General features: G+C 41.8%; 1 protein-coding gene and 1 long non-coding RNA gene across 3 annotated transcripts in view; both read left to right on the top strand.

Annotated features, from left to right (window-relative positions):
• The first annotated feature begins 7,669 nt into the window (after positions 1 to 7,669).
• Positions 7,670 to 11,053, top strand: LOC130174708 (uncharacterized). Its single transcript, XR_008828620.1, has 3 exons — positions 7,670 to 7,994; positions 9,583 to 9,767; positions 11,005 to 11,053. It is a non-coding gene; the product is annotated as an uncharacterized LOC130174708 (long non-coding RNA).
• Positions 11,054 to 11,165: 112 nt separating this feature from the next.
• The window catches only part of sema3h (sema domain, immunoglobulin domain (Ig), short basic domain, secreted, (semaphorin) 3H), a 65,753-nt gene continuing 63,619 nt past the window's right edge, over positions 11,166 to 13,299 (top strand). For both annotated transcript variants that reach the window (XM_056384850.1, XM_056384849.1), the window contains exon 1: positions 11,166 to 11,872. In XM_056384850.1, coding sequence (XP_056240825.1) covers positions 11,773 to 11,872 — 100 coding nt within the window. In that variant the 5' untranslated portion in view covers positions 11,166 to 11,772. The remainder of the gene's footprint in view (positions 11,873 to 13,299) is intronic.

The raw sequence follows: 13,299 nt of genomic DNA, 5'->3' as shown, positions 1-13,299 counted from the left end.
GCATGAGAGACTTTATGAAGCGGTGGGTTACAACCCTCTGTCTGATGACGGGCCGACTGCGGCGCAAGTAACTCCAACTGGCAAAAGAAGAAATGCGTTGCAAAAAAAAGTGATTTGAAAAACAGGAATCACTTCCTTATGGAAAAAACCGAACACATTATTTTAAAAGTTAATAACAAACATAAGTTGCAGTTTTTGAGCTGTTTGTTTTGCATTTTGTTAATGCAACAAATTTTAAGTCTGACCATCGAGACACTTTCCACCTTTTACAAGTTCATCTTCAGACGTGTTTTAAACTGTAAAAATCCTCTGCTTTGATTCATATTTAGTTTAACATGGTTTTCATCTCCTCTCACTTCCTGGTTGAGAAATCTGGATCAGGCCTTGAGCCCCGCCCACCACCTGCTGGCTCCAGGTGGACAGGTGAAAGAGCAGAGAGCATCAAGATGGTGAGAGGAGGAAACATCAGAGAGACTCAGTCAGACCCAGACTCAGAGGAGGAGTCTGAGACCAGAACCAGAGACTAGCAGACGGGTCAGAACCGTTAGCTAGTTAGCATCTTTTCAGAAAAGTTAGCTAGCTAGCATCTCGTCAGAACCGTAAGCTAGTTAGCATCTTTTATTTGTTTATGTTGTTTGTTATCTTGTAACTGACAGTGTCTGACACAGTGTTAGCAGTTGTGCTAATGCTAACTCTCTCTCTCTGTACTGATGAGGTTTCAGGTGTATTTAGCCCCGCCCCCCAGTCCCCACAAGTTGACAGGATTGGTTCCTGAGGTCTGTGACGTATGAAACCCTGAATCTGTTTATGAGACTGTGATTGGTTCACTGCAGGTCAAGGTGGAAACACTGAGTCATGGTGTTGATGATTATTTCATCATCATGTGTCTGTGTTAACGAGACGTTAACGAGGTGAAACACTTGGTTTTCATCAGAGGGTTTTTAAAATAATGATTTGTTTAAAAAGTCTTATTTATAATTTTTTGATCTGTACAGCTGTGGTTCACAACAGGTGAAAATAACTGAGGACACAGCGTCAACTGGAGATTTACCCTCAACAACTTTTAAGTCAAGTCTATTTTAATTAATGTTCTCACGACACCTTAAACCTAAACCACCACATCCCCAACTTTCAACCCAGTTCCACATCCATCAACTCAGTCACGGATGATAGGTTTCTGATTAACACTATATAATGATAAATACAGATAATTTATTAGTGATGTACAGTGTGTAGCATCACGGGTTTTAAATCTTTCTGGTGCAGAGCTACAGTTCATTGCAACAATAAAAATCCCTCAGCAGACCTTATTGATTGGATGAGAATCCCACACAAGATCTCATCTGATCATAAACCAGGACCAGTCAGACCCCTGATATCACTGAGAAGGAGAGCTGCTGCTTCTTCAGGTTTGGGTTGAAGATCAAAGCAGCAGGTTTCCCCACAGCATGATTTTTAATACATTATCCCATATGTTATAATATTGAATAACGCTGAATGTTATCATTTTAAAACAATGAAATTAGTTTTCTTAGCTGTGCAGAAGATGTAACTATCCCTCACCATAACAATGAACTGTGCACATCAGTAAGCGTGTCCAAAGACAACGCTCAGATGCTCCAGCAGCTTCACTCAGAGGCCTGTGCTGCAGAGAGAGCAGAGTGTGTGGGATGCTGAGGTGAGGCAGCTTCAGCCTGTGTGGGATGATGCTGGGTGTTGTGGAGTAATATTGAGAAGCTGTGAGTGTGTGCAGAGAGGAAAGAGACGGTGGTTGTGTAAGGCATCATGGAGGAGTGGAAGTCCAGGAATAACATGGATAAATGTAAGAGCAGGCCGGTGCTGGAGTACATATTAAAGTAACTTTCATATTGAAGTACTTTGCCTTGCACACAGCACACATCTAATGCTTTCCAAGCACTGACATAAAACTACATGGAATCACATTTTTGTTTTCATTGATCATATATGACATTTTATATTGGTAATGAAATGACAAGCTAACACGAAATGAAAGAGTGTGTTATCAGCTAGCTAACAGTAGTTAGCTAAACTGTAACTTAAGGCTGAACTTAGAAACTAGTTAACATTAGTTGGATAAACTGAAGCTTAAGGCTAAAGTTAGAAACTAGTTAACATTAGTTAGCTATAATAGAAGCTAACTAACATTAACGCTCATCCGTAGATACTTGACACATCTGATTCATAAACTCTGAAGATAAGAAAGTAAATAAGAGTAGTAAACAAGCTAGATAGTTAGCTTCTGCTACGTACATTTACCTACAGTGTCTGTGTGTCACAGGAGCAGAGACTAGACGAATCCTTAATAACACCAAACTTCAAGGCATAAACAGACAAACAAAACTATAGACACAAAAACATGCTTTACATGCTTTATTGTCATTGTGCAAGCATCAGTTAAAGGGAATAAATCAGCAGCAGTCTAAATAAAAAGATGCAAGGATACATTCCAGGCTTTCCTGCTGTTATTCCTATTATCACATACCACTCAGATCACAGGTCGTACTGGAGTCTTTTTACATCAGAGAGATTCCTGGAGAGACCTTTGGCTGCTTATATAGGAGATGTGTGTGGTACGACAGGAAGAGGAAGAGGAGGTGGGTCGGGAGGAGGAGGCCTCCACTGATATAAGAGGAGGGGTGTGAGAGGAAACAAGAAGTCAGCCTGTGCTTCTCTTACTGAAAATGACTCCCTGCAAATGAGAGGAAGATGCAAAGGCTTCAGTGAACTGAAAGCTGTCAAATAAATGTAGTGGGTAGAAAGTGGTGGAAACATGATCACTCAGTCAGTCGGTCACTGACATTTACCATTATAGAGCTGGGTCCTCCTGTTGTGGACCAGCCAAAAAGGTAAGAGACTTACCAAACCACCACAGACACACAAAAGATAAACTAAATAATAAACTGTATATCGAGGTCAAAACATCTCTATACAACAACTGATCCTCCATTGTCTCACTGCTTATGACTGGGGAACAGTGTTGAAATGACAAGCTAACATTGGAAATGAAAGGGTGAGCTATCAGCTAGCTGAACGTTAATTACCGTAAATCTCGGACTATAAGCCGCTACTTTTTTCACACGCTTTTAACCCTGCGGCCTATACAAAGATGTGGCTAAATTATAGATTTTTACTGGCCAAAGTCCTCCAGGGGGCGCTCTAACGGCCTCCGGGGGGGGCGCTCTAGCGGCCTCCGGGGGCGCTCTAACGGCCTCCGGGGGGCGCTCTAGCGGCCTCCGGGGGCGCTCTAACGGCCTCGGGGGGGCGCTCTAACGGCCTCCGGGGGGCGCTCTAACGGCCTGCGGGGGGGCGCTCTAACGGCCTCCGGGGGCGCTCTAACGGCCTCCAGGGGGGGCGCTCTAACGGCCTCCGGGGGGGCGCTCTAACGGCCTCCGGGGGGCGCTCTAGCAGGAAGCGCAAAAGTGAGACAGACATGTGGGGAAAGATTATGCGCCAAAGAAGACACGGTAGTTTTGTTTTTGATTTTGAACTGTCATGGAAAACACACGGAGAAATGCATATGATGCGGCTTTTAAGTTAAAGGCAATCGATCTGGCCGTCAAAGAGGGAAATAGAGCTACTGCATGTAAGCTTGATATCAATGAATCGATGGTGAGACGTTGGAGGCGGGTGTTTTATTTTCTAACCAGGCATGTTACTGTCGTGTTGGTGCCGTACAGGCAGTTTGAAAAAAAGCACGTCTTGAATTAAATCTTTAAAAAAAATCTTCTGTGTAATGTATTTCTGTGTACGTAAATATCTCATGTTACAACATGAAAACCTGCGGCTTATACTCAAGTGCGGCCTAAATATGTACAAAATTTATTTTCTTGTAAAATTTAGCTGGTGCGCTCAATAGTCTGAGATTTACGGTAGCTAAACTGTAACTTAAGCAAAAGTTAGCTAACATTAGCGTTCATCTATAAATACTTGACACAATGTAATTCAGAAACTCTGAAGGTAAGAAAGTAAAGTGTATTAAACAAGCTAGATAATTAGCTGCTACTGCTAATTATATTTAGCTACAGTGTCAGCTCTGATGGAGAGAGGCAGGTAGACGACATGTTTACCTAGCATAAAGGTTAAGAAATGGTACGGTCCAATTTAGGGGTGTCTGAAATCGTAGTACAAGATTCTTCCAGGCATGAATATGGGAAATATATTGTATTATTTACAATTACACGTAAGAAGGATATATAAATGTTTTACTCCCCAAAACTGTTGTTTTTACCTCTCTTGGGGGGGTCCAAGTCTTAATCAGGGGGCAAGACTCCCCCAAAATCAACATTAAATCCAAGTCAAAGACCAAAAAAATAAAGGTACAAAACCATGATTATATGACATGCAAGATAACAAGACGGATTCAGATATTTAGGCCATTCAGATCTCAAGTGTTCATGTTAAATACTGATGTCACCAAGTGTTTAAAAGGTCGTTGTTTATGCATTTCACTTGAATAGCTGCATACTGGCTTAAATTGTCTTAACTTGCTGTTCCCCATGTTGCTGCTCTCATGTAATGGTGTTTGATAAACAGATGCTCCATCTCTTTCTACAGTTAATGACACAAAGACTGCGACAGAAAAGACAAAGTGCAGCCATGTTGGCATCACCTCAATCACAGCCTGGAGGCAACTTGTTGGAGCTACAGCGGGTCAGTTCAGTCGCAGCTGCTGAAACAGCATTTATAATAAGACATTATTACAGTGACGTGTGGATGTTAATCAGTTCACTAAAACAGCTTTGTTCACAGCGATTTAACGGTCTGTCTGAGGGCAACGTTCAGACCGAAACCACGGAGCGAAGAAGGAAGGAAGGAAGGAAGGAAGGAAGGAAGGAAGGAAGGGAGGAAGGAAGCTCGTCACTGCCTACTCCACCCTAACTGGCGGCCGGGCGTCATGTAAGACACACCGCTGCCTCTGGTGCAACACTTGTGGAGAAATGAGTTGGAGGGAGGGTGACGAGCCAGTTCTCTGTCTGTGTCTGTGTCTCTCTGCTCTCTCTCTCTCCCTCTCTCTCTCTCTCTCCTCTCCCTCTCTCTCTCTCTCTCTCTCTCTCCCTCTCTCTCTCTCTCTCTCTCTCTCTCTCTCTCTCTCTCTCTCTCTCTCTCCCTCCCTCCCTCCTCCCCCCTCCCTCCTCCCCCCTCCCTCCTCCCTCCTCCCCCCTCCCTCCCTCCCTCCCTCCCTGCTCCTCCTGCTGCCGACCGGAGAGGAGTAGCGCGCGGAGCAGCTCCACCGCCGGTTTTATATACCGGTCTATTTTTAGCTCCTCGTTAGTCCAACTATATTTAACCAATATGAGCTCATCGGCTGCGCGGCCCGTCCAATGGGATGACAGGGAGAGGAGGGGAGCCGTCCAATGGGAGTGAGGGAGAGGAGAAAGGGGGCGGGTTACAAAAGAGCCTATTATCTGCAGGGAAACAGGCAGCGAGCGAGGAGAGGGACAAAAGACGTCTCACTCTGCCGCTTTTCCAAGATACCACAAACTTTAGACTGGAGAGAGCCAGTAAGTTTTCAAACGAACTGTTATGGCTAGTAGGCCAAGTAAGTATTAATCAGAATCAGAATCAATATACTTTAAATTAGGTTGCGTTACAGTTACTCCCTCAGTTGCAAATGTAACAGCAAAGAATAAAGAGGAAGTAAGAATATAAAGATAAAAAGAACTATAACTATGATATATGAATGAAAAATAGAAATATGTCAAGATATCTGCCACTACTATTGAGATGTTTTAAAATATGTATTATGATATAAATATAAATGCACAGTTTAAAATTTCACTTGTTTGAAAGTGTCAGAATTACACAGTATAATATGATAAGCTCTTTGTCTTTTCAGTAATGATAAAACAACTGTTATTTTGTTAGCATTCAACAAGCTTTACAGCTTTAAAGGTTCTTACAAATGCAGATATGACACATCCGTGTTTGTGGTCTTCAATTTTCTCTGAAATTAACTGCACAATCACCCAAGGCTAAATTAGGACGATGCTACGGGTAAGCAGACTGTCTATGACTAGGAGGAGGTAAATTTATCCCCATTTATTTCAGTGAAAACTGACTCAAGATGCACTCACTTCCTGTGAAAAATAAATGTTTTCTTAACCAAATACGGTCTGACTGTCGTCCCCTGAAGACCACACTCTGTAGACTGCATCCATTTAAGGTTTATGATCCCATTTGTATCAGATAAACACACGGTTAAACTAGTGCTAGATCAAAACAGCTGATTACAGTTGTGCACACACATTTTAGTATGTGAATGAGAAAAGGCCAAACATGGCTGGTCGTATTTAATAAGTCACAAGAGTGTGATATAATGTAAATGTGTGGTGAGACTTGAAGACTGTGTTTACATTTAAACTGGAGCATTTTTTTGAAACTGACTGAATCCACAAGTCCACCATGCTCACAGATAGGCCTGCTGTTGCATGTAGTGTTCATCTCTCCATTAGCAGATCTTCGGTGATGACTTTGGACTGGTAGGACTGGCTGCTCTGTCTCTGTCTGGGGTGTATTTTTTTGTTTTGACTTTAGAAGAAAGCTCTGACAAGGATTGCCCCAAGATCGTGAGTCATCCGTACACCCACCTATTCTGTTGTTTCCTAAAGTTTTATTTTTAGCCTGCCTGCACCGAAACACAACGCCCAGTGACACATGTGTCCCTGCTGCTCCGGTGGGACAAGAGTTCATCTCCGTGACACATTTCACAAAAATAGAAATAAATAAATGAATAAATAAAATAAAGTCTTGAACTGTGGGAACTGACCGCAACAATTCGCCCATTATTTAACTTCTAAGAATCTCTTTACTCTGCCACAGTGGTGATGCTCTTTCTTTTTTTTTTTTTTTTTACTGTTGATTCACTGCTGCCTACCATTTAGCGCCGAGCGCGCTCCCGCCAGCCGCGCCTCCTCACAAAAGGTTCCAACACATCATGACGGGAGCGCGCAGGACGGTCAGAGCCTACTCCCTCCAAAATACTCACTCCACCCTGTCATAAAGTCACACACAGCTGGTAGAGAATTTAAATTCAAACGGAATAAACCTGACTGGTCAGTTTTGAAATGAAAATTATACAACTGAGATCAAATATCAAAGCAAAAGCATCGATTAAATTTGACTGTCCAAAATGGCACCATAGTACTGTATGACAATAAACTATGTTACTACTGTAAAAATGACCACAGGAGATTAAACACATATAAATATAAATAAACTCATTAAATGAATGGGTGGATTAAGGTGATTTGTTAGTGGCGGGTTTTTCTTATTCTTTTATTTGATATAGAAAATACAAATCTAACCTCAGTGTCTTTCCCCTCATCTATGTATTGGAGTAAAATCTTGTGTGATTCACAGCAGGTACGGAGCAAAAAGTGGGTCATGAGAGTAAATTAGGATGTGGAATTGAAGATGGTATCCAGTATTTGACTCTGTGATGTTATTAAGAGCCGCTTCAGGCTGATTAGCCATTTGGAAAATTTAAATATCCATACAACGAATATTATATCATCATTCAACTGCAGTTATTTTCTTTATGTTTATATTTTTTAATGTTTTTAACCATATTCTACAGTGTGTTTCTCCTCTCCCTGGTGCATTATACTGAATTAACACAATCTAACATTGACCTCTAGTGGTGAAAATACGTCATTACACAGAAGGTGTGTTGAATTTAACGGTTACTCCTCTACTTCTTTGATGCTGCAACACTTTTAGTTTTCCGAGTTTGCTGTTTTAAGGAAAACGTTTTGTTCACTTTGTCTTTAAAAATGTACGTTGTTGACATCTTGTACAGACCAAGTCTCGAATTCCCCCATAGTCTCGCGGGATTTCGATGAAGCAGGTAAGCAGCGGGAAGAAACGTAAGATGGCAGCACAGTCTTACCTGCGAGAGGAAAATCAGGGACGTTCCCAGAAAGTTTTCTCTTCGGTTACAGGCACAAATAGCCTCGAACCGACGGCACATTGCGGTAAGATAAAGTTAGTCACATCTTTACATGTTGTTTTCAGTCCGTTATTGAGTAAATCTCTCTCACTGTGAACCTGCGACACTATTATGACGTATATGACGTGAAAGTGCATTTAAACGCCCCTGTACTAGCTAACAGGTCAACCATCGACCTCTACAATGACCATTTCTAGTACATGTTTTTAAAGAAATGTGTTATTTTGTGTTCTTTGAACTCATATTGTGTCAAATAGGATAAAAATGTTCATTCATCTTCATTAGTGTCGTTAAAGTTCCCATCACTCTCTGTTCTAGTAAAACATATTTTCAACCCAGATTAAAAGAGAGGGTTCAATCAGTATGTTGCTTTTCATATGAAACTTTAAAATGAGAGTAACAGCTCTCCTGTAACTGTCAAAGAGACAGATTTCATGTGTATTTCATATGTTTTCATGCTAAATTCATGATTATTTAAGTTCATACAGTGGTTGAAAAGGATTAAAATTGCAATAAATATGATGATGAAAAGGATAATATTGATAAGAGACTTGTCTAAAATGAAAATGTATACATATCACTTCATTCAATTTGACAACCATTACAAGCATACACACTGTGAGTTAGTGATATTAGGCTTCATATCAGCCTAGAAAGAGGACATAAACATTTTGAAACTAAACAGAGTGCTCATTAACTGATGCGTTCTCACTCAACTCATGAAACACAGAGAATGTGCCTGAGTTAATGGACGTGTGAGTGTGTCTATGTGCTTGATAGAGAATAGCAGCGGGAGGATCAGAGACCCGTAATGATCTCAGCAGCTCGAGTTCACACGCTATTTAACTAATTGACATCACTTGTCAAAGAGAAATCAGAGGCTTTTTGTTCGAGCTAGCTGGGAGGTCATTAGTTGTAATTAACAAGCTGACTGATCAGGTGGTTGGTGACGAGCTTGTAATTATCCTGACTTAACGACCAGAGAGTTTAAGTCAGTTCTATGGTGAATTATCTTAAACTGACACAAGGTGCTTGATGTTCCATCTTCGGAGATGTGATGAGCACAGATCCAGCCCAACCAACAACAACCAGCATCTGAGGTAGAAGCTTCGAATGGCTGGAGGACATTTTTGTTTTGACTCTATAGCACAGATCCCTGCTGACAGGTCAAATGCAACCTTTATGAGATTCTGCAGCGTTTACTCACGAGCTACTGAGAGGCAGCCGATGGTGACTCATCAGCTGAGCTCACATGTTGAAATGACTGTGCTGCTGTTGCAATAGTATTATTGTAAAACACCAAAATATCAAGCCTAACTTTTACATTTAAACCTTTACACTTCACAGTCAGTTTCTCCTCATTTGGAGACATAACATTTTAAAACAACATCTGTAAATCTTAGATTAATATTTCCTGAATTTTCCTAAATCCCCCACATCATATTTTCTGAATCTTTGGTGGGTTAGGGCAGAACGCCCCGGAGGAATCCACATTAGAATATCTTAAATGTTTTGTTTTTAACTCCCTTGTGACCAACTGATAAAACACAGGTAATTCATCCTGTGTTTACATAAAAACATTTACATTTGCAGTTTTGTTTCTCCGTGCACAGGATCGATCTATTTTATGTCACCGGATCGTCTAAAATACAAGAACTGGCAGTGGTAACAGGAACAAAGAAAAGAGCTCTACACACAGGAACTTCTTCTTCATCAGAAAAGTCACAGTACGACCTGCTCTGTCTGATTGACAGGTGATCCTGGGTTGGCCTGAACAGAGCCGCTGCAGCAGTGAGAGGTAAGCAGCCACTGCTGTAGTACTACTGCTTCTAACAATAATGCATGTTACTGATTTAAACCTGCAAAACTATTCCACCTTAAAGGGATGATGGCGTTTTACTAAGCGGCAATTAACAACGTTTTTTTTTCAATACCATGAGCAGAATCATTTAATGTTAATTATTAAGACATGAAGCTCCAGGAGCATCTTGCTCAGGGTCACTGCGGCAGGGCGTCGTGCCGTCGTAGGAGCAGGGTTAGTCAGCCTGAATAATCACGAGGCGACGGTTAAATAATTAGATAACTTCATTATCAAGCGGGTTTGACCAGATTTGCCCTCATCAAATTAAAAGCTGTGTGAGGCTGTGTAAACACCAGGTTACAGGACCTGTAATCATATAATTAAAGTCATGGGGTGTATTTAAAAAAAAAAAAAAAAAAAAATCTGCACTAATTATACAATAACAAACAAGTGTGGACAATAAATCATTTACGAATCAGAAATCCTGGGAGGGGAGAATATACTTGTTCATTTGCACGCAACCTAAATTCATTATTTATCCCAGAGAATGAATAAATTGTCCCCGCTAGCCTGTGATTGAACTTGAGCTGGTGAAAAATTCAGCCTGCGCCGCTGTCCCCCAGTGAGCCGCTATCTAATGAAAATAACAGAGCAAGAGAGAGAAGGCGCAGGCTTTAATGATTGCATTTGGGTTAGGAGAGGAGATGGAAGAAATAATGAGAAGGAGGAAAGAGACTTAAAGAGTTTGGTGCAGAAAGAAAGAAAGAAAGAAAGGAGGTGAAAGTTTGTTTGTAAGATCTTACTTTTACTTTTAAATTTACTTTTAATACACTTCATGGTTCCAGATTATATCTCCTGAGTCATCTACCTGCACACAGTGTGAGGTCTGGTCGTAGCCACCCATTGGCTTTTTCTCATGGTGACACTGGAGAATAATGGTTACTGATCATTTTGCAGCTCTGACAAACTCAGCCTTGAAAAAATCAATATACTGTTTTCAACAGCATCTGAAAGCCCACTCTCACTGAAAGGCTTCTTTTCTTACAACGTCAGGATAATACGACTGATACAACTCTGTGTTGTTGTTTTATTTATTTGCTTTGTAAAGCGTGGAGTGATCGTGTTTTTAGATAAGTGTTGTGTGTTATTATGAGATGAAAAGAACAGCCGAGGTAAGAGATGGAATAAAGATGAAACTCAATCGTCTCTTATTTTATTTCTCCACTTTTACCAGGTTTTCCTGGAGCAGCGAGGAGACGTGCCTGTGTGTGTGTGTGTGTGTGTGTGTGTGTGGTGTGTGTGTGTGTGTGTGTGTGTGTGTGTGTGTGTGTGTGTGTGTGTGTGTGTGTGTGTGTGTGTGTGTGTGTGTGTGTGTGTGTGTGTAGAGTGGCCACAATGATCGGGAATCTTGCTCCCTCCGCCTCCCAGAGAGAGAGAGAGAGAGAGAGAGAGAGAGAGAGAGAGAGAGAGAGAGAGAGAGAGAGAGAGAGAGAGAGAGAGAGCAGTCACATGCAGAGAGGAGCTGGGACGAGAGACAGAGCAGAAGAGAGCTGTCAAGCTGCGAGGAAGCAGCGGAGAAAAGACTTAGTTTTTTCTTGGAAGACATTTTCCCCTCCATCTCTGAAGCCCACACACACACACACACAGAAAGAATATAAACTGGCAAACACACAGATGGTGAAGTGTGTGTAAGTGCTGCTGTTACCTTCATATAAGGAGTGGTGAACTATTTGAAGGATCTGGACTTACTCAAGCCTGAAACACTTGGACTCTGAGGGTGTTTGGATTCAGCTTCTTTGCAACTCGGACTTTCACTCAAATTAGATTTAAATTTCGTCTTTCAACAGTTCAGCACTCGGACCAAGAGTGTGTGTGTGTCCTGTGTGTGTGTTGGGATTCAGCACTTGCCCTGAATGCAACACTGAGGTGGAGACTGACTCTGAAACTGCTCTGGCACTTGTCAGCTTGCCTGAATTTGTCAGATCGGACTCGCACGTGAAGGATGTGTTGGCGGGTGACCGCGGTCCTGCTCGCCCACCTCGGGGCCGCCTTAACGGGGGCATGGAGAGCATCTCAGCCGAGACTACAGTTCACACACTCCGGTAAGAGGCAGCATTCCTTCTCTGTCTTCTTCAAGTCTTCTTAATGTCTGATACATCTGTCGCACTCTCTTCACACATGCAGGTGACGGGAATCACGCAACGCTTCTCATCTTTCACCTTTCTTTTCTCCTCTTCTGTTAATGCCCACACACACACACACACACACACACACACACACTGTTATGCAATATGTGGACATTTGCCCCTCTCTCTCTCCACATGTCTCTCTGTTCACCTTTTTTTCCTTCGTTCTCACATTTCCTGCGTCTCTGTAATCACCTGTATTAAATTCTTCTTCCAGTCGTCCAGTTTGAGCGTGAAAACCTTGTCTTTAGCCCCACCCACCTTACTTTCTGGTCTCACTGTGAGTTCTGGCAGAAGTGGCATCATTTAAGTGTTTATCTTGACTCTAACACTGTTATAGTGTGAGGTTTATTCCTAAATTTTATATTCAGCATTTAAAATTGGTCACTGTTTATTACAGGCAGCTGTGAAGGTTGGTGAGACAGGTTGTAAACAAGCTGCTGTTTATTTAGAAATAAAAGTGAAGGTGAGCACACCTGAAGCATCACAGATAATCTTATTGAGCAGGAAAACAACTGCAGAATCTACAGCAGGTCAAAGTTGAACCAGTTGATCATATGACCTGTGGTGGTGGGTCTTAATTATTTTAAGCGTTCACCTTTGTTTCTCTCTTCCAGATAAATGTGACAAACCTGGAGCTTGTTTAAAATTTGTATTGTTTGTGTCTGTTTGTGTTTTTAGTCCCATTGGACGCCGCACCATGTTCTCAGATCAATGACCAAAAAATTCTTGTTGTAAAAGAAAAAAAGTTTTTCCTTTTAAAACTTTGACTCACAGCTTCTTTGGCAGTAATTAATTAGCTGAAATTTATCATCATTATCAAGAACAATGTTTGTCCAAAGGAGAAGCAAAGCTTTCATTTACAATTACCGCCGCTTAGGCGTCCTCCCCGTCATAAACTGACTTCTTGACAGCGCAAACACCCCCTCGGCATGTGAAATGAAGTGTCTATGTCTGTTACTTCCCGCTGCGGCTAACAAAGAAATTATTGTCTGGTGGCAGAAATCCTAGATCCAGATCACCACCAACTTAATTATTTCTTGGCCCCGGGCCGATCTGTCCACCACAGTGAAGTCCATGCAGCAGCGGTGGCTGGAAAAAGCTGCAGACGGACACAACACTTGACCTCCTTAAAATGGGGAAGGGAAAGTTAAAACTCCTTTGAAGTATAATGTGATTTATTTAGCGCACAAACTGTGGTGGAAACTGGATCACGCATTGGTATTCTGGTGTATTTCACCCTCTCTTTTAGTCTTTCTCTTCATGCACTTCTGTGCAGCACGTTGCATAAACACATGTTGTTGAATCAACATGCCGGTGCAGGCGAGGAGCGCAGGCTCTGT

The sequence above is a fragment of the Seriola aureovittata genome, chromosome 9 (assembly GCF_021018895.1).
Source record: "Seriola aureovittata isolate HTS-2021-v1 ecotype China chromosome 9, ASM2101889v1, whole genome shotgun sequence".
NCBI classification, from domain to species: domain Eukaryota; kingdom Metazoa; phylum Chordata; class Actinopteri; order Carangiformes; family Carangidae; genus Seriola; species Seriola aureovittata.
Note: the sequence above shows the minus strand (reverse complement) of the source record. Positions and strands in the feature narration are given on the sequence as shown.